This window comes from Stenella coeruleoalba, assembly GCF_951394435.1.
Source record: "Stenella coeruleoalba genome assembly, chromosome: 4".
Classification (NCBI taxonomy): domain Eukaryota; kingdom Metazoa; phylum Chordata; class Mammalia; order Artiodactyla; family Delphinidae; genus Stenella; species Stenella coeruleoalba.
Genome location: NC_137149.1, coordinates 104,430,387 through 104,455,794, shown reverse-complemented (window position 1 = coordinate 104,455,794; position 25,408 = coordinate 104,430,387). Strand labels below are relative to the sequence as shown.

The following is a 25,408-nucleotide window of genomic DNA, read 5'->3' as shown; positions in this document are numbered from 1 at the left end:
TTCTTTTGACTGACTTAAAAGTACACCAGTTCTTACTCTTCATTAGGCACAGTACAGTCAGAACTGTAAACCTGAATCCCATCCAATTCCGATTCTCACTCTTCCTTTGGATTCTGAATTAAATATCCTAATATCTCTATGACCAATGAAATACGAAGACAATATTCATCTACTTTGTAATATCAGCTTCAAGTATCTGCTAAAATGAATTAGAAATTCAGTTAAAAAAATTTAAATGTTATTTAAATGTATAACAGTAATTGATAAATGTTAAAATGAAATCAATTCACTGGCTGGAGTTTTCAGATATAAGATGGTTAACTCTCACCTCCCTCCAGTCACCCAGTCTTTTTTGATACCGGGAGGCAGTGTGGTATAGTGACTTAAAACCTCTGGAGTCAGACAGTATGGGGTCAAAACCTTGCTCCCACTATGTTGGGCAAATTTCTCAGCCTTTCTGTGCCTCAGTTCCCTCATCTGTAATATGGCGATAACAACGGTATCGCCTCCTTTGCATAGATGTAGGATTAATTTTAAGCTTATAAAACACAGTACAGTGACTGGCACATAGTAAACATTTGATTATTCGTAGCTAGTTGTAACTTTACATTTTGTGGAAAGTTGATTCTGTTATTTATCCCCAGGCTTGTTGAGAGGTACTAAAAATGATATACAGGTTGCATGCAATATACAATGTTGCATCCAACATTGTGGGGTTCCATGCACTGAGCAATTTCCTCAGCAATCAAATGTTTGTCACATCATCACATGGTGAATGTGCTACATATAAGAAATGAAGATCTCTGAAAATACAGTGAGAACCAGAGAAGACTCTAACTCAGCATTCTGAAAAAAAAAAAATACCCCACCAGGAATCTTATTTCTCCAAAAGCTTTCTTTTTATAGCCTCTGCTATATTTTAGATCTATGACAACGAACAGGTGTAAATTTCCATCTCCAAGACAGAAATGTCTGGATTTTTTCCTGCAGCTTTGCAGGGCCTACCTACTTTAAAACAGTTAAGTTTTCTAAAGTCTCACAGAAAGTAGGAAATAGCCAAGAATTTGATGTGCCCTTCAGCTCCGTCACTAATATCCATTTGTTCTGCAATTACACCTTTAAAATTAAGAGGAATTGGGGCTTCCCTGGTGGCGCAGTGGTTAAGAATCCGCCTGCCAATGCAGGGGACACGGGTTTGAGCCCTGGTCCGGGAAGATCCCACATGCCACGGGGCAACTAAGACCGTGCGCCACAACTACTGAGCCTGCGCTCTAGAGCCCGTGAACCACAGCTACTGAAGCCCACGCACATAGACCCCGTGCTCAGCAACAAAGAGAAGCCACCACAATGAGAAGCCCGCACAGTGCAACAAAGAGTAGCCCCCATTCACCGCAACTAAAGAAAGCCCACGCACAGCAACGAAGAGCCAACGCAGCCAAAGATAAATAAATAAATAAATCTATTAAAATTAAGAGGAATTAAAGGAGAGGGAATAGGAGGCGGCTTGTTCAGAGACGACCACAGCTGGCTAAGGAAAGGCCCAGGGGTGCTGAGTGTCTGAGCAGGTCTCAGGCTACAAAAGGTGGCAGCCTTCTACAGTCATCGTTTCAGGCCCAAGAATGATCAAGCTTTATAAACAGAGAAACTATTTCCATGCTGACCTTGTTTTGGAAGCAAAAACTATCCTCACTAATGGACTTTTGAAAAGGAGCTGAATCCTTGCCCAAAGCTTGCAAAATCCTGCTCTATTAGTATCTACCTGGCAGGAGCAAGCAGCGTTTGTTCCGGATGCCTCGGACTGAGCCAGCACCAGAAACAGACTCCATATTTTGGGTTTAACTCAACCAGATGATTTAGTCGCTACAGCGTCACTTAATTTCTCAGAGTCCTCTAAAGCTGGGATGAGAAAAATTGTTATTTAACACCTTCCCTAAAGCTTAATGGTAAAAGTTCCTGGAATTTATTCAAATAAATAATAACATCTTAAAATATTAACCACAATAATTATGTGGAGACTAGTTTTATTTTGTTTTTCACTAGTTCTACAACTAAGGTAGATAATGGGTGTATGAAGAAGATGCGAGAGGCAGACCTTGCCATGGACCAGTCTCAGGGCAGGCAGAGTGCAGCTGCTGAGCCAGGGAATGAAGGAGGAAGCCTAAGAACACAGTCTTGATGCAGTTGCAATCTAGGGGATGATAACCTATTTTCAGAATTTGTAGGAGCAAAGCAGCGCAGGTAAAGTATTTCACGTTGAAACATTTCCCCCCTCTGGCATCATATTCCCGTTAAATAATTTCTAAATATGGTACTCCCTTTATTAAAGAGAACATAAATAATGTTCTGTATTTAGCTGTCTTTCTAGAAAGTTTTTCAAATAATACCAAATAATTGGGATTTAATTGGGATCATTTCTCTATACTGCCTATGTTTTAGCTCTATTTCCCAGTTTACCAGGCTTGAGAAATATCTGGAAGGGCAAAATAACATTCATAACCATCCAACAAATTCCCCAAGAGAGAATAATGACATCGATCAGAAGATGATTTAGTTTTCACCAAAGCTTTTCTATTTTCTTCAGGACATGGGGAGAGAAATAGAGAAAATGTTTGTTCTGCTACGTGGTGAGCTTCCAAAGCCCATCAAACTGGCTGAAATGGCATGTTACACATATGGATTTTAAAAGCGTCTTAGGTGTAGGATAAGGACTGGAAATTAGCTCTGTTCTTCACGCTAAGGGGTGAAAAACAGCTACTGGAGGCTTATGGAGGATTGCCTCTATAGACTGTGTGTGTGTGTGTGGTGTGTGGGTTATATGGGGAGAAAATATTTCTGAAGAGAAAATATCTGGGAAGGAGCAGTATTTTCTCACAATGCTGTGCGTATGTGTGTTGCAGAAGCAGTGCAGCAGACAGATGCCTCAGACAGTAATGGCTAACTCTTCTCTGTCCAAAGCTGTTTCCTCCAACTCAATGCCTCCCCCACACAACCTCCAACTCTTTGTCAATATCCTGCTCATCCTTTATAGCCTGGTTCATATCCCTTCTCCTTCAAGAGATGCTCTCTTAGATCCTCTCAGAATTACTATCCCTCCCATAGCATATTATTTATGACCACTCCCAAAGCATTCACTATCCGTGTTAGTTATTTATATGTAAGTTCATAGTCCTTTGCTCAATTGTGAACCCCAGAAAGGCATGACCCTTATTTTCCTTTACGTTTCCTTTAAACCTATAAGCAGTCCTTTTCGTAAAACATACGCTCTACAAATGCTTGCTGAATGATTACATTCTCTGCTGGGGAAAACAGAATCTGAGAAGGGACAATGGAGGTGTATTCTTCCCTGTGGTAACATATACGTGAATTCCTCGCATCTTCTTACCCGGCAAGGGAACCATGAGGCAGGACATCGACTTGCAGTGCACGTGGAGCTTGAGAATGGGCTACGAATTAGGGGAACTGATAGACTCCTGCAGCCAGAGTGCTCGGGTTTTACTCCTAGCTCCGCCTAAAATTTCCAGTGGAAAGCGCCTCGTGATCTTTTCATAGTCTGGAGACTTTATGAGAGAATTGGAAAGTCTGACATTCTCCTATCTCACCACGATAGTACACAGAAAGAGGCAGAGAGACATGGATTTGATATGGATAATATACTCCACCACATAGGATTATTTTGAGGATTAATGGGATAATAAACATAAAAGCATACTTAGTTGAAGGCCTGGAGCTCAATAACCAACAACTATCAAAGTCAATAACTATACTTATTTTGTAAATGCAAAAGTCCAATAGAAACAAAGAAGGTATGAAGCTAACGTCTTTAAAATACTGAGACACAGCCTCTATTGCATGAACTTAAAAAAAGAGGAAAGAAGCAAAACAAACAAAAAACAAAACGCAAAAAAAACCCCGAAACAAAAAGATAACCCCTAAAATTTCCTAATCTAATTCTTACACTGAGAAGCGGGTGACACTAAAATGAAATTATTATATATATACGTATATACTATATAATACATACATACTATATATGTATGCGTGTATATATATTACATACACTTGTCTTCCCAGTATCCCCAGGGAATTGGCTCAAGGACCCCCCCCCCCCCCAGGGACGGATACCAAAATCCACCTGATGCTCTATACTGATAAAATGGCATAGTATTTGCATATAACCTACACACATCCTCCTGTATACTTTAAATCATCTCTACTTACAATCTAAATACTACGTAAATAGTTGCTGGTGTGCTGGCAAATTCAAATTTTGCTTTTTGGAACTTTCTGGAATTTTCCCAATATTTTCCATTCCAGTGCAGAACCAGGAATACGAGGCCTACTGTGTGTGTGTGTGTACACATATACATCTATACCCACTGATACACACTCATATATATGTATAGATATCTATATTGGTATACAATACATGTATCTACATAAGAGATCTACACAACTGTATCGATATCTACGTACTATATATCTGTATCTCTGTAATGATCTCATCAGACAGGGGCACTGAGAAAGACAGCACCTTATGAAAACGAATGCTACTCTCTTGCGTGTAAAAGGAAAACGAAGGGGAGAGGAGGGGTTAGAGAAGTCGCACTAAGGCTTCCAGGATGCAAGGGGCAGTGCTAGGACCCGCTGGCTGCACATACCTGGCGCTTGTCTGCGGTGGGAGATGACCGTGACCTCATGTGGACAGGGATGGCCTGAACGCCTGAGCGCTCCAGCAGGTCCTCGGCCGACATGGACTTCCCAGCCCTCCCGGCCGCGGACCCCCACGGGGAGGGCTCCCCAGGGGTCCTGTCCAGCCTCTGGGGGCCCTTTGGACCGCCGTTAGCTCCACTGAGCAGTTCTCTCGGGGCTTGGTCTCCGCGGCGCCGTTCCCCGAGGTGGCGGCCGCCGGCAAAGGAGCTGCTGCGATCTCGGGGGGCCCGTGGCGGCTCCGCGCCACCCCCTTCCGCGGTGGCCGGCTGGAGGGCGGTCTCCCTGCGGGGCGGCAGGGTGGGCTCCCGCAGAGAGGAGAGACTGGAGGCAGCAGCGAGGCTGGGGCCCTCGGGCGCGGCCTGGAGGTAGGCGCTCTGGACGCGCTCCCGCAGCGGCCCAGGCTCCTGGAGGCCGCAGCCAGCGGCAGCGGGCCGCTTGCCGGTCTTGCGCTGAATGTAGTCGGCCAGCGCGCTCTGCTGGAACTGCTTCAGCTCGGGCCCCGACAGGCTGAGGGTGGAGCAGGCCCTGCCGTCTCGCTCGAAGATGCGGCGCCGGTCAGCCACCGAGCTCTCCGCGAACTGCAGCCCCTTCCTTGGCGGGCCCGGGGGCGCCGGCTCGGCCTCCTCCGAGACCCCCACCTCATGCATCTTCTCGGGCTCCGAGTACGAGCGCTTCTTCTGCTCAGGGGTCAGGTGCCGGCGCGGCCCCCTCCGGGTGGCGAGGGGCGCGGGCCGGGCAGGGTCGCCCTCGGCCGGGGTCACGCTGTGCCGCTCGCGCGGAGTGTGCGGAGAGGCGGAAGTCGGCGCTTCCGGGCTCCGCAGCCCCACGTGGGCGGAGGCGGGTCGCAGCCGCCAGGGCCTGGCAGCTGTGGGCGTCCCCGGCTCGAGGTCCCGGCGTCGAAAGGAGGTGGCGCCCAGGACGCGGGACTGCGCATCCTTGATGCTGTTCCGGTAGGCGCGGCTGAAGGGGGCATCCTGCACGGGCGACTCTGGCGTGCGGGGCCGGTCATCGGGCCACACGGCCTCCTTCTCCGCCTCGCTGAAGAGCTGGAAGGTGCTCTGGCTGCGGAGCAGGCGAGCGTCCCGCCTCAGCTGCTGACCACACGGCTGCCAGGAAACCTCTTCCGACTTCGGCTCCCCGTTTTTGCAGTGCGGCTCCCCATTGCCTAGGGGTTCAATGGATTCGGAAAAACGGATATGGGCCTTTGTCTCCTCCAAGTCATTCCCCGAAGTATTAGAAGTTGGGAGTGTCCGGTTGGGCCTGTGGTTATAACCGTAACTAGAGCTGCCCGCACTCGGGGGTCTCTGGCTCCCTTGCTCTCGCTGCTCGATCTTGGAAACCTTCTCCAGCACGGAGCAGTGGGGCTTCCCATACTGAAAGCCCTGCAGAGCCGAGGCGCTGCTGGAGCTGAGCCTCCTTCGGCCCAGACTGGATGTCTCCTGCGGGGGCGGGGAGGGCAGCTCTTCATACCTTGGGTCTGAACTGTGGAACGAAGCCAAGGCACTGGTTCTCCCCTCAGGCCTGGGATAGGAAACTGACCTGTCCAGCTGGCTCCTGTGATCAGGAACAACAGTCCTTCCAGAGTCCTCTGCCTTGGTGCTGACTGTACAGGTGGACGTGCCTTCCAGGTAGATCTCCTGGGCTCCCCCTCCTAGATCCAGGCTGCTTTGCCTTCTTAGACTCTCAGGAATGTTTTGGAGGGAGGAGAAGGCAGATGTGGTCTTGCCAAAGTTGCCTGGCATGCTCTGGCCCAGGCTGCCTCTGTCGAACCTCCGTCGGAGGTTGGCATTGTGGTCTTCATGGAAATCCCCCTCCCAAGGCTCTGAGGGCAGGAAAGATCTCTTGTCTTCACCCACTTGCCAGGCCTGAGCCGGAGTGGATTGGAGGCTGTGGTAATTAGAATATTTGTTGCCCTGCGTGCTCTTTCTCTCACTGGGATGTGGGCTGTCGCCTTGGAGAGGTGTGAGAAGTCTCTTCAGGGAGGTCTCCTCCTCCTCGTTTTCAGGCACTGAGAGGAAATGGACTTTGTAGGGGACACATTTGGCTGAAACTTCAGGTTTCCTCTCTCCCGGGGACACTGAGTCATGTTCTAGGGGCTGGCAGAAGGCAAAGCCAGGCCTGCTAGATCCACTTTGGTTCCCATTCTCATCAAGGGCAGCCGTCTTGTCGCAAGCTCCCTGCGGAGCTGGATACCCGCCCTCCTTGGCCAGCGCAGGGTAGAGGGTGCCGTTACCACTCACGGAAGGCCGGGGCACTTGGGCAAAGTGTGGCTCCAGGGAAGGTACCGGGTAGATGCCAGTCGGCAGCAGAGGTTGGCCAGGTTGGGCCTTCTGGGTGTAATTATGCTTGGGCTTCACTGGGGGGCTGTTTTCTGGACTTTTCTCCAGCACAGTATGCAGCTGTTCCTCTATGAAGGGAGATTTCAGGGTGCCTGCAGAGTTTGCCTGAGGCCGGCAGAACCGTTTCTGATCAAGGCTAGACCAGGAGCCAGGCCGCTCTCGCTGCCGAAAGGCCGCATAACTGTCACTCCGAGCCGGGGGCAGGGGCGCACCCACTTTAGGAGGCAAGTTGTCCACGGTGGTCTCCAAGGAGCTGGGGCAGTGCTGGCTCCAGGAGGGGGGTGGTGCTTCCTTGCCCCGAGGAACACTATGCCATTTCTCATAGCCCTGACCATCTGCCAATGCTCGGGCCTCCTTACCTTGCAGGAGCAGGCCTGAAGAGTTCACCTCATACTCTGCTGAGACCCCCCTCCGGGGATCATAGACTGTCTTAACATAGCGAATGTCTGCCTGCCTCATCCCTTCTAGGAGGCCACCTCGAGCAGAAGTGGTGTCCACGGAGCCTGAACGCTCCCGGCCAGAGATGCCGGGGGCCGGATATTCGAGGATGCTAGAACTGGCGGAGAAGGAGCTGTAAGCCGAGTCTCTCTTGTTATGGAGGTGGCCAAGCTGCTCAATGCTGCTGGTAGACTTGGCCGGGGAGAGAGGGTGGCAGGGCGGGCATCCCCCGCTGGGCTCCAGGCTGTCCGTGCTCCCCTGGGAGCTGCACCGGTCGGGGCTCCGCCTCAGATAAGCATGGTCATAGCCGGAGAGGTCCCTGGTAGAGGAGCTGGAAGAAAGGGAGGCAGAGCGGTCAGCAGGGAGTCTGTATCATTCCGCAGGCTTACAGGCACGGGACCCAGCCTATAAACGTACCCTTGGGAAAGATGTTTGGTTTCTGGAAGGCTGGGGGGAAAGGGCCATATTTGGGCCTTGCTCAGCCTCCCTGCGTGTCGTCACTAGGAGTAACTGCCCAACGCCGCAACCCACGGGCCGCTCATCAATCACCCAGGCTCGCCGAGGGAGAAGCGGGCAGCACGAGGGGGCCACTTGGACACGGGCGGCACACTGACGGGATGTGCTCCATGCCAGGAGTGACATTCTGCACATGCCAAGAAATGAGAGAGGTGGGCGAGGAAGGAGGAGGGAGAGTGACGGAGACCGACATTTTATGTCCCTTGGGGCGTCTGCGGGGAGAAGGGGAGAGCTTAGTAAGAGACCAGGCACGTGAGTGGGTGAGGGCGACTCTGCACGTGTCCTTGGTTTTAGTTAATATCTTTCCTTTGTACAGAATTGGAGGGCTACTCCCTGGCCATCTTCCTGGAATCTCAACTGTACCAGAGACAGTTTGTTTGTGGGGAGAGAGCCAAACAAAACTGAAAGAGAGAAATACTGAGAGAATATTATAGAGTTAGAAGAAGCGGATGAGGGAGAAGGAGAGGCAGGCTGGATAAGAAGCTTTAATCATAGGAGACTCTTGGGTGCTGGGAGCCAATCACCCACGGACCACTTCCCAGAATCTGGGCAAAGCCTCATACACTGGAGGGTAAAACCTCCTTCACCAGCTCGTCTAGGTGATTTTCAGAGCCTGCCTGGGGGAGGGGCAGTGACTCTCACTCCTGGCATCATACACCCCAGAAAGTTGCCATAAGACAGAATTACTTATAATTAGCTTTAATTATAAAATCAAAATAGACTTCACCCCAGCATGTTGGGGGAGAGAGGACATGGACATAGGAAGGAGTAAGTAGCTCAAAAATCAAACAGCAGTCTCAACAGTTCAACATTTGGGACTCACTATTCTCTAAAGAAGAGAAAAGAAGAACTAAGAGTTCTTGCCTGAGGTTTTCCATTTTTAAATGAATAGGCATGTAAACACTATTAAAATTCATGGAGCTGTTATGATATTTCTAGATCTCATGTAAGTAAATATGGCGTCTTAATGGCTGAGTATGCGATAATGCTTTGTGGCTGGACTGTCTCCAGAGTATATGGGAAGAGACTATAGAAGGATCACCTGCTGAGTCAAAACTGGTGCTGGAATTCAAGGAAAAGAAGACTAGATTTTCAGCAACTCACCCTAAGAATAATTTTCTCTAGCAAGGGAAGTGAACTTACTGAATGGAGCATCCTGCTTTGGGAGGGACGGGTATAAATTCAAGGGAGAAAGGAAGGGAACAGCTCCTGAGCCAACCAGGTTAGGGAAGTCAGTCCTGGCACCCAGTGGCATGGCATATGTCACTGCCAGTTTTCACTCCCGCTCCCCTCTAAATGAAGAGGCTGTGTTGAAAATGCACATGACACGGCTCAGTTGAGGATAATCCCATATGACCCGCTGTGCTTCCCTTCATCTCCTCTAACAAGACTCAGAGCTAATACTCTGAGGGCACATGGAAGCAGTAGACCCCACAAGGGCTGTTTTGTTCATCAATTCCATGCAGGTGGTAGACACTACTTAATCCTCCTCCCAACTGCTAAGCATTTTAGCAGTCTTTCACTAAAAGGGTAATTCAAATCTAATTTAGGAGCATGCAAAAAAAAATCAAAGTGAATAAACTGATGGGTTTACTGTAACACTGTTGAGTGGGAGGAAATGCCACCACCAACATATCTCAAAATACAGATGGTGGGCTTCCCTGGTGGCGCAGCGGTTGAGAGTCCGCCTGCCGATGCAGGGGACGCGGGTTCGTGCCCGGGTCCGGGAAGATCCCACATGCCGCGGAGCAACTAAGCCTACGTGCCACAACTACCGAGCCTGCGCTCTACAGCCCGCGAGCCACAACTACTGAAGCCCGCGTGCCTAGAGCCCATGCTCTGCAACAAGAGAAGCCACTGCAATGAGAAGCCCGTGCACCGCAACGAAGAGTAGCCCCCGCTCGCCGCAACTAGAGAAAGCCCGCGCGCAGCAACAAAGACCCAACACAGCCAAAAATAAATAAATAAATAAATAGAGAGATAAATAGATAAATAAATAAATGACCCATGAAATACATTCCCACGTCAGGGTCTCAGGGCCTTTGTACTCGCTGTTCCCACAAAAAAGGAATGCTCTTCACCTGGCGCAGTCCCTTCCCCTTATTCAAGTCTCCGCGTCAGAGAAGACTTCCTGCTACTCACTGAAAAGCACCTCTTCTGTCCTTACTCCCTGTTACTTTGCTTTACTTTCTTCGTGGCACTTACCACTACTTGACATCACATCACCTCTGTTTGAAAGTATTAATATTTTCTAAATACTTAAACCACAGCAAAAAGCACAAGTGTATGCAAACATTTCCTAAAGTGTACTCCCAGAATATTAATTGCTTAGGTGACCAAATATGTTTGGAAAATACTGGGCTAGATGACTTAAATAATTGTAATTACTTTAAGACTCCTGAGTCCTTAATAAACTCGCTCATGTGATGTTCTTAAAGGAAAATATACTAAGCAGTGTTTTCTAAACTTATGTGACCCTAGAAACTTTTGTGACCCTAGGATTATTATTCCATGGAACACACCTGGGGAAACAAATACAGCAGGTTGGGGGCTTTTTATGTCTCGTTCAGTCTTGTACCCTCAATAATCAGAACTTATCTGAGACGTAGTGGGTATTCCACACATATTTGCTGAAGGAGTGAATCAATGAACACATACTGGTTCTTTAGTATTTTGATACTGTTATTTCAGCCTCTTAGGAGGGGACCAGACCACATGACTTTTCAAGGTTTCTTCTAAAGTACATAGGACTTTAGAAGTCCTAATACTTTAGGACCGTTGTGAGATTTCTGTATGACAGCAAAAAGGCAGTGACAAGGACCTGACAGAAAGAGGCTGAAATACAATTTCGGTGGAATTCCAGATCCAAGCTAGCTTGCGGGCAGTGAAAATTAAGTCTCCAGTCTCTCTGAACTTCTCTCTCCCTCTCTCCTCACTCCTGCCCTTCCCCAACCCTAGAGCTCCCTCTTTCTCCTGCTTCTTAATGAGAAGCAGATCCACACATTTAGGTAATATTCCTGGTTTCTGGAACTGTCAGAAGGCTGTCAGAGGAATGCCGCCCACCAGACCACTAGATGCCACTGTGTTCCTCAGAAACGTGCCAGGAGAGCTTCTCTGTCTACAGCTGCCAAGGGCTGACCCTCTGAGCAGAACTCAGAGCTGCAAGACCGAGGCATGGAATGAACAGAACACAGGATGCTCTGGGCTGCAGTAGGAGCTGGGTAACCCGAGCTTCCCTTTCTCCCTCTCTCTTCCTCCACAGAGCTTTTGTGCTGACGGTCATTGTGTCAGCGGGAGGCTGTGCTGAAGCTTGAATTAGAGGACAGACTGGTAGGTACAGTACCTACCAGTAGGTAGGTACAGTACAGATCCACCTGCCTCTGGAGGTTGGGATGAGGAGGAAACAGCAGGTAGAGAAGCAGAACCTTCAGAATATTGCACTTCTGATGCCGACGCCATCTTTCTCCTGAGGCCTCTTGGAGCTCACCTTAGTTACTGTGAGCACTTACTCTAAGCACAGTCGTCTTATTTCTGCCTTTGGACAAGCTTGTATTTTAGGTCACAGTATGACTTCAGATTTAGGGCCTCCTAAGGCTAGCGGTTAGGAGGCTCCAAAGGGCCCCACTGTTTAGGGGTACCCTGTTAATACACTCCTGCATTTTATAAGTGTGTGCCGGTTGATGCCATTAACCTAGTCCATTACTAGGTTTCACTGTGCCTCTGACAAGTCTTCAGCCTAATTATTATAATTAGTTTTCATAGTTACCGAGTGCTCACTATGTTTCAGGAACTACACTAAATGTTTTGCATATGTTATTTTGCTTAATCCTCACTACGAGCCAATGAGATCTGTATTATGAATTTCATTTTACAGGCAAGGAAACCAAGATCAAAGAGGTGAAGTGATTGGCTCAAGCTCATGCAGTAGGTGGTGAAGTGGAGATTTAAACCGAGGTCTCACTTAGAAGCCCAAGTAGCTCACCACCGTGCTGTCCTTCCTTCACACTCTTAGGCCCCTGCATCTGACCTTCTAAAGGCCTTCAACACCGCTGTGCCCACAGAGCAAAAGCACTGTGCCCGCATGGGGCGTGGGCACTGCTGGCAGCTCTGTTCCCGGAGCACACATGGCTCAGATGGTGAGAAGAAATTCTTTCAGGGTTATTGGGAGGGACACGGGCAAGGGAGAGGAGTGCCTGTAACAAGGAGGGTAACCAGGAAGGTATTCTAACGTGGAGGGAGCCATGCCCACCAGTCAGAGCTCTAGGATTTGGCCTTTGGTTTGACCAGACATAAGTGTTAGGGGTTCTGAGTCCTCGCCAAATGCGTACCCACCGCCTGGTAGTTAAGGAATCCTTCCAGAAACATCCTCCACTCCCTGGCACAGACAAGCCCTTGCATCTCATTTGTATGCGGGACCCATATTACCTTGACTTTCCTACCTCCCTACCATAACCTATATATCCAAGTACTTCCAAAAAAGTGGTAAGTGACAGAGCCTGCCTCCCTGGGCTCAGAAGATGGATTCCAATTTGCATGGCTCCAAGTCTGTAGTAAATGTAGGGGCGTCCTGACTTAGTTCTTTTTTTTTTTTTTTTTTTTTTGCGGTACACGGGCCTCTCACCATTGTGGCCTCTTCCCGTTGTGGCCTCTCCCGCTGCGGAGCACAGGCTCCCAGACACGCAGGCTCAGCGGCCATGGCTCACGGGCCCAGCTGCTCAGTGGCCATGGCTTATGGGCCCAGCCGCTCCGCGGTATGTGGGATCTTCCCGGACCGGGGCACGAACCCGTGTCCCCTGCATCGGCAGGCGGACTCTCAACCACTGCGCCACCAGGGAAGCCCCTGATTTAGCTCTTTAATATAAAGAACTAAGTGGGTGGTCAGGCTTGGCTCCCTTCTCCCCAGTCCCCTTCACTTGTGTAAGGTCTGATTACTATAATAAATCCCTTCTCCTGTAACACCCATGATGGCTTTGCTTCTCCCTGACTGGGCCTTGACAGAGTGACTAGAAAAGCAGAGGAAGAATAACTAGTATAACTGGTGTAGAGGAAGTATAGGAGATTACATGCAACGGCTTTGAAACCTAGCTTGGATTTGAGTCTTGACTTGGGTACTGATCAAATGTTTGACCTTGGACAAAGCCACTTTCCAGCTTCAATGTCCTGTCCTGCGAAATGGAGTTAAGAACACTGTATCTGTTTCAAGGGCATATAGGAAGGACCACACGAGATGATGTATACACTGAGCAATCCTCAGTGTGTTAACTGCTTCGACTGGAGCTAAGCTGGATAAGTGGCTTTAACAGAAGGAGAAAAACCAACTGGGGAGTTCAAATACTGAATAAAATCATTCAGATAAAAATCAGATACAGAGGAATGGATAAAGAAGATGTGGTACATATATACAGTAGAATATTACTCAGCCATAAAAAGGAATGAAATTGGGTCATTTGTAGAGACGAGGATGGACTTAGAGACTGTCATACAGAGTGAAGTAAGTCAGAAAGAGAAAAACAAATACCGTATACTAATGCATATATGTGGAATCTAAAAAAATGGTATAGATGATCTTACTTGCAAAGCAGAAATAGACACAGACATAGAGAACAAACATATGCATACCAAGGAGGAAGGGGGTGGGATGGGAGGAATTGGGAGATGGGGAATGACATATATACACTATTGATACTATGTATAAAATAGATAACTAATGAGAACCTACTGAATAGCACAGGGAACTCTACTCAATGCTCTGTGGTGACCTAAATGGGAAGGAAATCCGAAAAAAGAGGGGATACGTATATACGTAGAGTTGATTCACTCTGCTGTACAGTAGAAACTAACATAACATTGTAAAGCAACTATACTCCAATAAAAATTAATTAAAAAAACCAGATACATATTTGAAGAAAGGACATTAAGCACTGAGGGAGGGAGTTGTCAGTTTTTCTAGTATAGTGTTATAACGTGTAATTGAGAAATGTCTGACTGAGAATCAACAGGCCCCATAAATATCTCAAATGAGCAGTCAGTGTTCAAAATAATCCTGTCCTCCCTTCATGCCAGTCTAGCCCAGGATATGAAGATGACTCGTACACCATTAGGGGTTTTAAAAGGATGAGGATAGTGGGAAGAGAGACTTAATACTCAAGATAAGTATAAGAAAACAGTCTTTTCTGGGAACAGGACATTTGAAAGTAAGAAGCCCCTGGGTCTCAGCTGTGGCCACTTACCTGGAATGGTAGCTCTGGGGCCAAGGAGTGCCAATCGTGCCCTGAGATATCTGCATCATGCTGGCATCGGGTTGGTTCTCCCCAAATTTGGTTGAATGCCAAGAATGAGGTCGGCCCGCAGGTTCACTGCGCCTGGGGAGATACAGGAGAGGGACCCCCAGCGTTAGGAGCAATCTCAGCTGATCGCTTCACCAATGAGATTTATGGACTTGGAAGCAGAGACTGCTGTATCCTCAGAGATGGAAAACAATCAAGTAAATACTGGAAAATGGATCTTACTGCTCACTTCTCTTAGTAACCATTGTTTTTTTTTCTGCTTTATTAATATGTTTATTTTCCCTTTCATTTTGACATGATTTCAGTTACATAAAAATATTGCAAACTTAGTTTAAAGAATTTCTGAATAAACCCTAGTGCACTGTTGGTGAGAGTGCAAACTGGTACAGCCACTATGGAAAACAGTATGGAGTTTCCTTAAAAAAATTAAAAATAGAACTAACAGTATGATCCAGCGATCCTACTTCTGGGCATATATCCAAAGAAACCGAAATCAGGAACTTAAAGATATATCTGCACTCCCATGTTCATTGCAGCATTACTCACAGCAGCCAAGATATAGAAACAACCTAAGTTTCAGTGGATGAATGGATAAAGAAGATGCCATATATACATACAATGGAATATTATTCAGCCACGGGAAAGAAGGAAATCGTGCCATTTGCAACAACTTGGATGCATTATGCTAAGTGAAATAAGCCAGACAGAGAAAGACAAATACTGAATGATTTCACTTCCATGTAGCATCTAAAAAGGACGAACTCAGAAAAACAGAGTAGAGTGGTGGCTATCAGGGGTTGAGGGGGTGGAGGAAATGGGGAGATTTTAGTCAGAGGGTACAAACTTCAAGTTATAAAGATTAACAAGTTCCGGGGATCTGATGTACAGCATGGTGATTATAGCTAATTCCGTATCATATACATACTTGAATGTTGCTAAAGGAACAGATTTTAAATATTCTCACCAGCTAAGACAGAAATGGTAACTATGTGACTAGATGCAGCTGGCATCTAATACAGTGGTGGTAATCATTTTACAATTTAGAAATGTATCAAGATGTTCTACACCTTAAACTTGCAGTGTTATGTATCAATTATACCTCAATAAAGCTGGAAAAAATCCCACATAACCTTCACCTAGCTTTCCTACATGTTAACGTTTCATGCTTTATTAATTTAAGGCACATGGAGTTGCCTTGGTCTTTCTTTGCACGACTTGTCCATATATAAATATGGGAGCAATAATTCCTGCCCACCTCTCAAGGGACTTTCTGGGGATTTTGAAGTTCTCTGTGACATTCTGATGCTGGATAAATGCTATTATTTTAATATCTTGGTAAGAACGACATAAAAACTACCAGTTACCTTGGTGTTAACACACTCTGATCTGCGGAGTATAAACAACAAGATGCTCTCCAAAACAGTTTCTCATTTTGCAAGTCAATGACTTCACCTTTAAACATCCTGCCCTTATAACACAAAGAACTGACAAAGCCAAAGGGGAAAAGTGGGTGTTCTTCAGACTGCAATACTGAAGGATGGATGAATTTGGTAAGGAGGATTACACTACTATAGAAGGTCAGAGTCAAGAGAGAGTGGCTGAACTTTATTTTTGGCAGAAAAGTGCGATAATGTTTACCAACACCTTCAGGGATTTCTAGACTGAAATCTCAATGGAGAGAAGAGAGGAGGTGCCCTGAAGTATTGACAGAATGTAGCTACCTAGGCTTAATATCAGTTGGTACACCTCCTTCATGAAGGATCAGACACCTTGCTGAAGGTTCTGAATCAGATTCTAAGTATAAAAGGGGGCTGTGCAGAGGACAACGGAGACACGCTGTTTCATCTAGGTTAAGTGAAAATAAATTTCCCTTTGTGCTTTAAAAACAATAGCAAGGGGCTTCCCTGGTGGCGCAGTGGTTGAGAGTCCGCCTGCCGATGCAGGGGACATGGGTTCGTGCCCCGGTCTGGGAGGATCCCACATGCCGTGGAGCGGCTGGGCCCGTGAGCCATGGCCGCTGAGCCTGCACATCCGGGGCCTGTGCTCCGCAACGGGAGAGGCCACAGCAGTGAGAGGCCTGCATACCGCAAAAAAATAAAAAACAAAAAAAGCAATAGCAAGGCTCCCTTTTAAATGTAAGCTATCCAGACCTTTCTTCAATTTCCTTCCCATTCATTCAAGGGCATCCAGAGACTTTCTATGTGGCAGCCACTATGCTGGCACTGGGGATCCAAAGAAGAACAAAGTATCACTAGACCCAAATAATTCACAGTACAGTAGAAGAGACAGCCACGTAAACTGCTATAAGACACTGAGATGGGTTCCGTAATCGAGACCTGTACAAGGTGCTCAGTGAACTCAGAAGAGGCAGTCACCGAAAACATGAAACCATGAAAGATTTCTCCAGATGGCAGGGGGCGGGAAACGGAAGGGAAGGACAACCAGGTAGAAGAAACAGCGCGATGGGCTTCCCTGGTGGTGCAGTGGTTCGGGGTCCGCCTGCCAATGCAGGGGACACGGGTTCGTGCCCTGGTCTGGGAAGATCCCATATGCCGTGGAGCGGCTGGGCCCGTGAGCCATGGCCGCTGAGCCTGCACGTCTGGAGCCTGTGCTCCGCAAAGGGAGAGGCCACAATAGTGAGAGGCCCGCGTATCGGAAAAAAAAAAAAAAAAGAAGAAGAAACAGCACGACAAATGCATGGAAATGCAGAAGAACACGGTACAAGCAACTTAAGTAGGTGGAGAGGAGATGACGAGTGAGAGGAAGGCAGCAGATGAAGGTGAAGAGCGAGGAGGGTCCAGGTCTCACTGAAGGGTGTGAATAGTATCCTATGGGTTTGGAGGCCACCGAAGAACCTTAGCCAAGGAGGGCCATGTTCAAATTTGAGTTTCAGGAAGATATTGCCAATAATGAGACTATATTTGAGAGAGACAAGATCGGAGGCTATCGTCTTGGCCAGGGTAAGAGATAATCAAGACCCGGCACTAAGGCAGGGGCAGTGAACTTAAAGGGATGACAGATCTAAGAACCAACCACCGAGGAGGCGAAATGCCCAGCCTAGTGAGCGCTTGGATGTGGTTGGTGTAGAAGAGAGTATAGTCAAGGAGGAAGGACGGTCTTCATGTTTGTAGCTTGAACTAGAATGGTAAGAACTATGAGATGGAGGGACGGGAGCGGAGGGAGGAAGGGGGGAAACAGAGCGGGGAGGCAGATGGCTCACTTGGGGCGTGCAATGTGAGGGGCCCTGGGGACTGCAGTGGTGGACAGGAAGCAGTGGGGCCCACAGGGCTGGAGTCTGGGCTACACATACCCATTGAGGAGCCATAAAACACATGTCCTCTGAGAAAAGATAAGCTGCTTGGGGAGAGTGCATAGGAGACAGAAAGGAAGTGCTTTCAGGATGGGCCTCCGAGAACTATCACAGTCTGGGGGTGGAACGGGCTTGGGGAGAGTCCAACAAGAGAGTATGGGAGTTTCACAGCATCCTAGCGGGGAGGAGGAGGAGGAACTGTCAATCATTCCAACTGCTACCGAGAGATGAGTGTGATGTGGGTAGATGCACGTCCACTGGATTTGATGACTGATGAGTCTTTGCAATGGAATGACAGGGGCAGAGGCCTGATTAGGATGGGGTAAGAGGTGAATGAGAGATAAAATGGAGACAGCAAGGGCAGATCATTCTTTCAAGACCTTGGCTCTAAAGGGGAGAAAGAAGGTGGTAGCTAGGAGGCTAGAGGGGGCCAGGGAGTGAAAAGGATTTGTTCTTGCTGTTTTGTTTTAAATAATGAGAAGTATGAGCGAATCTGTATGAGACAGGGAGTGCATACACGCACAGCCCAAGACACCGGATGAGGAGAGGCTGATGCTCCGTAAGACTCATGAGGAAGTAGGCAAGGATGGGATTCTAGAGCACACGACCTTATGCAGGAGTAAAGGCAGGTCCACCGAAGTAAATGAGAAGAAAGGAGGAGGTAAGATGTTGATGCTCATATGAAAGGGAGTGGCTGGGAGGACAGCTGGAGGGACTTCACACCCACTGTCCTCTGTCTTCATTAGGAAGCCCAAAGAGGGAAAGGTGAGGGGCTTCATGTGGTGGACGGGGCTCATGGGCACGACAGATGAGGACTGAAGAGTCGAAACTGATTAGAGATACTTAAAAGATTTAATAACTAAGATGTGGTCTCTGCCCTTAGGGAGCTTACATTCTGGTGGGGAGACCAAGTGAAGTATTCCTCTAATAAATAATAAATCATAAAGAAATAATTCTTAAAGATAAAGTAAGTGCCCAAGACTTGCAATGCCAAGACAGGACACCCAACTTGCGGAGCTGCTTCTCCGGAGTAGATTGCAGAGGTTAACTCTTTGTCCTGGGGTAGAGGAAGATTTCATCCCAGGTGTAACATCGATACATTAAGAACAGGGTGCTTGTGAAACAAGCAAATCAGTAGGCTCTGAAAAACATACCCCTTTCTTTTGGATGCAGAACATATGTTAGGAGGTTTCAGAGATAAATCTTTGTTTTATAAGATTCTTCCAATATGTACAATTAAGTGATGAAATGAGGACAAAGAACAATGAAAAAGATGACCAAAATATAGCCCACCAACTCTCAGACCTTGCTGGAGCAGGGTGGGTGTGTAAATCAGCGCATCCGAATAAAGAGCAGTTTGGCAACATTCAGCAAAATCATTTTAAAATAACATATCCGTCAAAAGATTGAAACACAACCAAAATACTCATCAGTAGCAGACCAGTTAAGTCAGTGTGGTACCTCCACACAACGGAATATGTATGTGGCCATTAAAAGAACTGAGTAGTTCTATGGATATGGACATATCTCCAAAATATATGGTTAAAGGACAATTGTAAGATACAGAACTGTGCGTACAGTATACTGCTGTATGTGGGGAAAACCATACAGAATCACTTACGGTTATTAATGCAAAGAGTATTTCTGGAAGAATACTTGAGAAACTAGAACCAATGACTGCCTCTGGGGAGGAAAACTTAGTTTTCACTGTATTTCCTTTTCTAACTTTTGAATTATGTCTACGTACATGCGTTACCTATTAAAAAAAGCCAAGTATTTTAAAAATAGCCTCTCATTTTGAAAATATAATTCACTGTACCTGGAGATAACCAAAAAAGTCAAACAGCTGTTTATTGACTTTTTCAATGATGCAAATAATTTAATAAGCATTCCTAAAGAGCACAGCACGCTTTGACATTTTAGGATCACTCTGATCTTAACGAAGATAAGGAGATATTTTCCTAAAGCACATTACATCATGAGCATACCAATTCAAACAAAGCCCTTTTGTTGCATTCCTAACCACAAACAAGGAAGCTCAATTGCATGGGATGCGCAGGCTGATGAAACTGGAACTAGCAAGTGGCACGATGTCCTTCTTAGATGATTTTGCCCTAACACACAGAGAGATTCAGGAATGAAAGCATATTTTGGAGACATCTACAATAAAGCAGTTCACGTCTTTCGGGCAGTATTCACTGATCACCTACTATGCGCCTTCTACCCTGCTGAAGTGCAACTGGAGCTCTGGGAGGTCACAGATGCCCCCAAGGAGTTTATAATCTTGTTGGGGAGCTTCAGATGCAAGAAAAAGTATTAAAGAGCATCTAAGTGTTACTCATTCACTCGAAAAATATCTGAGTGCCTACTGAGTGCCAAGCATCATTCCAGGCACTTGACACACATTTTCTCACTTAACCTTTAAACTGTATCTTTATGACATAGGACCATTAATGAGAAAATGAGGTCATCAAGAGAGACTAAGCAACCCATCCACAGTCACAAGGGTTTTGAGGAGCAGAGCTGATATTTAAACTCAGGCATCTGCCTCCGGAGCCTGTGTTCTTAACTTCTGAGCAACGAGCAGTATAAAAGAGGTGAGGTGGGCAGAGTAGAGAGACAGACAATTAACAAGTAAGCAAATAAACAGGGAATTTTCATGTAGTTATAAGGGCTCTGGAGGAAACAGAACAGGGTAATGTGAGAGTGTGACCGGGGATCAGGGACAGCCTCTTTGAGAGAGTAACACCCGAACCAGATCTAAATGATAAGAAGGAATCAACCTTGCAAAGAGCTGGGAGCAGAGTATTTAGCGCACAAAGCAAAAAAGAAACACAAAGGCCTTGAGGCAGGAATAAATGTGCGGATTTCAAGAAGCAGAACAGACTGTAGCCCAGAGCCTTGGGAATGAAGAGCGGATGGTAGGAAAGTCATGAGATCATACTGGGCCATGCTAGCTCCTGAGGATTTTGGTTTAAGCACCAAAAAGCTCCCTTGCTGCCAGTGATCGAGAATGGGGTCTGAAGTTGGCCAAAAGGCCTGGTAGTAGAGTGGGACTTCGGATGACCTTGAAGCATTGGTATGCTTTGGATAAATGGAGAAGGTCACAACCACCACTTGGATAATAAGAAATTCTAAGAGTTGGAGTTAATTTTTTTGTTGATGCTGTTCTTTGATGAGCTGTTATGACTGAGACTTTGCTTGGGCTCTTCTGGGTGCGCTAACTTTATAAACCATGCTAGTTATCAACTGGACATGAGTTGAACATGTAAAAATACCAAATACACTCAATACCGGCACTACCAAATAAAACATCATGTGTCTTAATTCACTTACTAACCCCCATCTGCCATCATTTGTTTAGTGCTATAATAGACACAATGCTATAATAGACAACGAAGTCCATCATAACAAGATTCTAGTCTTACCCACTCCCCCCAAAAAAGAAAGAAAAACCACTAATATCAATGTATTCTGTAAATTAGGTTTATCAGAATTAACATATCATGGATTTGGGTTGAGAGCCTTCATGATATAATTACTGAACACTTGGAGCTTAGCAGGGGATAAAACATGTTTCTTAAGGTTCTTTTGTGTATCACCGTTATTTCTTTTCCTATTTTTCCTCATCTTTTAAAAAATTATGAAATACTTCAAACACACATAAATGCATTCAAGTGAATATAAAAAACACTCGTGTGTACTCATTACCAAAATTTATCAAATCTTAATATTTTCCCCAAATTTACTTCAGGTATTGTTTTGAATAGGTAATTAATTCACACAGTTTAAAGAAAAAAGATCAAAGCCGTTAAGAAGTCTTACTCTCCTTCTCAGCCCTCTCCACCCATTTCTCTTCCCCCTACAGCAAACCTCTGTGGTTAATTTCTTATGTATGTTTTCCAGTGCTTTGTTATGCAAGTATAGGCAAATATGAACAAATCTCTTTTCACCCGCTTCACAAAAGGAAAGCTATGTGGTGTTCTACCCCTTGCTTTTTTGAACTTAACAACATCTGTTGTAGATCATTCTATATCAGTACTTACAGAGCTTCCTCGTAGCTTTTTCCCCCCCCTTTTAGCTGCCTGGTATTCCATCGTGTGCATATAACATATTTCTTCAACCAGACCCTTTTTTGCGGACACTTTTTGATTTCCAGTCTTTTGTTATTACAAATAATGCTTCAGTGAATAACCATGTCTACACACTGTTTTCTGTGTCCACATATCTGCAGAAATTCCTAGAAGTGGAATTGCTGGCTCAAACTAAAATGCACTTGCAATTTTGGTAGTTATTGCTAAGCTGCCCCTTTCATGCTTTAAAGGGGAAACAAACCTCCACCAGGAAAGCCCTGAGATATGTTTTCTACATGTTCACAGGAGACGGACAAGCTCTCAAGAACTTTCAGGGTTGAAAACACCCATTATCTTCCAAAATGTAAAAGAAGGTGTAATTGTCCCTTAGCACATGGTTGGCAAAGACATTGCTTTTGAGATATCCTTTGGCCCTTTTCAGCATCCCTAACCTCTAGTTTCTATGACTACTGGGCTACTCAAAGCTATACTTCGACTTTTTGGATTCACAGAAAAATCTAACAGGCAAACATTTCTGAGGCTTTTATAATGGCCTAATGTCTGTGTCTTTAAAAAGTGGTTCAGTGGGTAGAAAGGTATGCATTAAGTAATATAACCCCATGGCAACACACAGTCCTGTCTGGAAAGAGAAGTTCTTTTCAAAGGTCACATCCTGATAATATGCCCTGGGGACTTTTGGCTTTGGCAACTGAATCACAAGTAAGAGTGAAGTCGGCTAACAGACAGACCACGTAAGACTCTAACATCTAAAATTTGCATAAAAGGTAAAAAAAAACCCTTTTCGTGTAAGATACTTTTTTACCCCATTCCTTCACACTGGCTCCAACATCATTTCACCACTAGTTAATCTCCTCCTCACTCTCCATTTTGAAACATTTTTTTAGATTAAATTTTATTGGGGCTTCCCTGGTGGCGCAGTGGTTGAGAGTCCGCCTGCCGATACAGGGGATGCGGGTTCGTGTCCCGGTCCGGGAAGATCCCACATGCCGCGGAGCGGCTGGGCCCGTGAGCCATGGCCGCTGAGCCTGCGCGTCCCGAGCCTGTGCTCCGCAACGGGAGAGGCCACAACAGTGAGAGGCCCGCGTACAGCAAAAAAAAAAAAAAAAAAAAAAAGATTAAATTTTATTGATGACCACACAGAACTATTACCATAAAAAAGAGGGCATAGCCATGGGGGTGGGTGTTTTTCACTTAGCCACCAATGGGTGATGATGTTGAAATGCTTTTTTTCTCAATATGCCCCCCTTTCTTCCCTCCTCCCCTCAACTCTGACATGTACAGAGTAATCAGAATACTCAGCTCTCCTCCCCACACTTCAACATCTGCCTATATGTCACGGCAGAAATTGACACGAACACTATAACATCTTTGCCCTGTAACAGCATTCATGTTTGTTTTTCTTTGATTTTCAAATTCAATTACAATAGAATCGCATAGCATACATAGACTAGCATAAGCGCTAATTATCAACAATTTCTTCTTGTCAACTCTCAATTTGCAACTGGGCATTTTATTTGTTGGAGGAAGGAAGGAGGGACTGGTTTTTACTGATTTCTTGAGATATCAGATATTATGATTTAAAATTTTTCTCCTCTACTACTTCTCTGTGTCATAGAATATGTTGCCAGGGCTGAAAGAGAAATCACTTTCATGCTGTTTGTTTTTATCTTCCACACAGAGACACATGCAGACATCCACAAATATATGCTCACGGATCTCAGAGAGAATGACACAGCTACAGAGAACCAGAAACACTGTGTGTGCCCCAGAATTGTTTGGAGCCTCTCCCAGAGGACCGCTGTTGGGCATATGGGGAACAGCTCAGCAGGACACGATGAAGGTGCTCAGGGCTCTTGCCCTCCACCCAGGGGGCTGCAGGGCTGAGGGCCGGAGGCGCAGGGTACCCACCACTATGGCTGGACACCCTCCTCCTCCGTGTGTAATCCCACAGAAGATTGTCCTTTGAGGGTTTAAAGGATACCCTTTACACCACATACCAACCAAGACATTTCAAAATCAAGCTAATTAACTTTTATGCAATGCTTGAAGTATAAGCTATATTTCATTTGCCAAAACAGTAACGAAAAGTTTTTGTGAGGCCGACGCCTTACCTTTTGGTAGTGCCTTTTTTCTAAACACCATCCCATTCAACAAAAACAAATAAATGCTCCCCAAACTTCTAACACTAAAGACACTGAATTCTCTTTTGGAGTAAGTCATGCATTGTATCGTGTTTTTCTCTTCTCTATTTCACTTTCTCCTCATTTAGAGGAATAGGTTGCAAGTGAGAAATTAAAGGCAACGACAACAAAAGAAAACAAAAGAAAGGACAGAAAGCATTAATTTTAGATAGGGACCTTAAACAATGGTCAAAAGAAGGATCCATATTTTAAAATCATACCAGAAAAGACCCGAATGAAAAGAATAGTGAAGGTTTTAAGGCAAAGTGGATGAAAACTTTATGAACACTTGTTCCAGCCCCTCAGTTTCTACCTGCCAGCATTTCCATAACTAATTTCACAACAAGGAGGAGTTTAACCACCACCACGATTCACACATAACCTGACACTGCTGGGGAGAAAATTATAAAACTCAGAAGAATGCTCTCTCTTATTCATTCGCCTTCAAGTGAAAGGATGCCAAATTAGACTTGAAATACCAGCCCTGGATGCCTCTCTTTATAGATGTGTTTTATAATCTAAGCAGTTCCTATTTTCTTTTTTACCTTTTACATGGTATAATAACAAAATGAATGCCCGTAATAATAAAATAAATATTCAAGTCACCTGGAGATCCAGAACATTACCACTACTGGTGCAGCCACCGGTCCTTGGCCATATCATATTTCCTTTTAAGTAAAAGCATCTAGGGATGCAAACACTGGCATTAAGCATAGCTCTGAACAAAAATTTCAAATCAAAGATTGTATAAGGATAAAAGCTGAATTCAAATTATTGTGAAAAAGGGAAAAGATAATCAAGTATCTAAACCTTCAATTGTGATGGAGGTAAACACTGTACACCCAGCAATCTCAATACACACTTCTTTTCATGTAAACTCAAATGAGAAGACCACACCTTTTCTTTAATACTGAGACTACATTTGCAGGTTCCTTTTCTTTATACAAACGTTGGCAATGAGAATAGAGAACCTGGCTACTAGTACATAGATAAGTAGCCATTCCTTGTGAGAGAAAGAAATTGTTTATTTGAAATTCCCCGGGGAAATGGGGAAGCAAAACCATGAAGTACACAGCAAAGAGCAACTGCTAATCTGAATGAGATAAAAAGCCACTCTAAATACGTACATCATAATATGGTGACTGTATATATAGGAGAGAAAATGATTGAAAATTCCCACACAGAAATATTAATAGTACACTGAACTACCCGAGGTGCTCAAATAATGAGAATTTTCATGACAATTTAGAGAAATGGGCTTAAACTTAATATGAGGTTGGTTACTAATTTTTCTTTATAAATAGACATAGCACAACATCAGAAAGATATCTGTGAAAGGCTTATCAGTTGGGAATCCTGCAATGCAAGATTCAAAATCTCATTCTAACATAATAGTGGGCTTACCTTGTGGCAAAGAGAATCATCCTAGATAACAACCCTCTGGCCAACTGCATGTCATATTCAGGAGAGGGATAAAAAGCCATTTCACCCTGTTAACTGCCCTTTCTGCTCCTCCCTGGGCTGCAAAGGCTTC

The 25,408-nt window shown here is 45.6% G+C and overlaps 1 protein-coding gene across 5 annotated transcripts in view; it reads right to left on the bottom strand.

Moving 5' to 3' along the window:
* The window catches only part of SHROOM3 (shroom family member 3), a 313,272-nt gene that overhangs the window by 28,485 nt on the left and 259,379 nt on the right, over positions 1–25,408 (bottom strand). For all 5 annotated transcript variants that reach the window (XM_079920714.1, XM_079920716.1, XM_079920715.1 and 2 more), the window contains 2 exons: positions 14,234–14,365; positions 4,659–7,818 (listed from right to left, as the gene is read on the bottom strand). In XM_079920714.1, the coding sequence (XP_079776840.1) occupies positions 4,659–7,818; positions 14,234–14,365 (3,292 nt within the window). The remainder of the gene's footprint in view (positions 1–4,658; positions 7,819–14,233; positions 14,366–25,408) is intronic.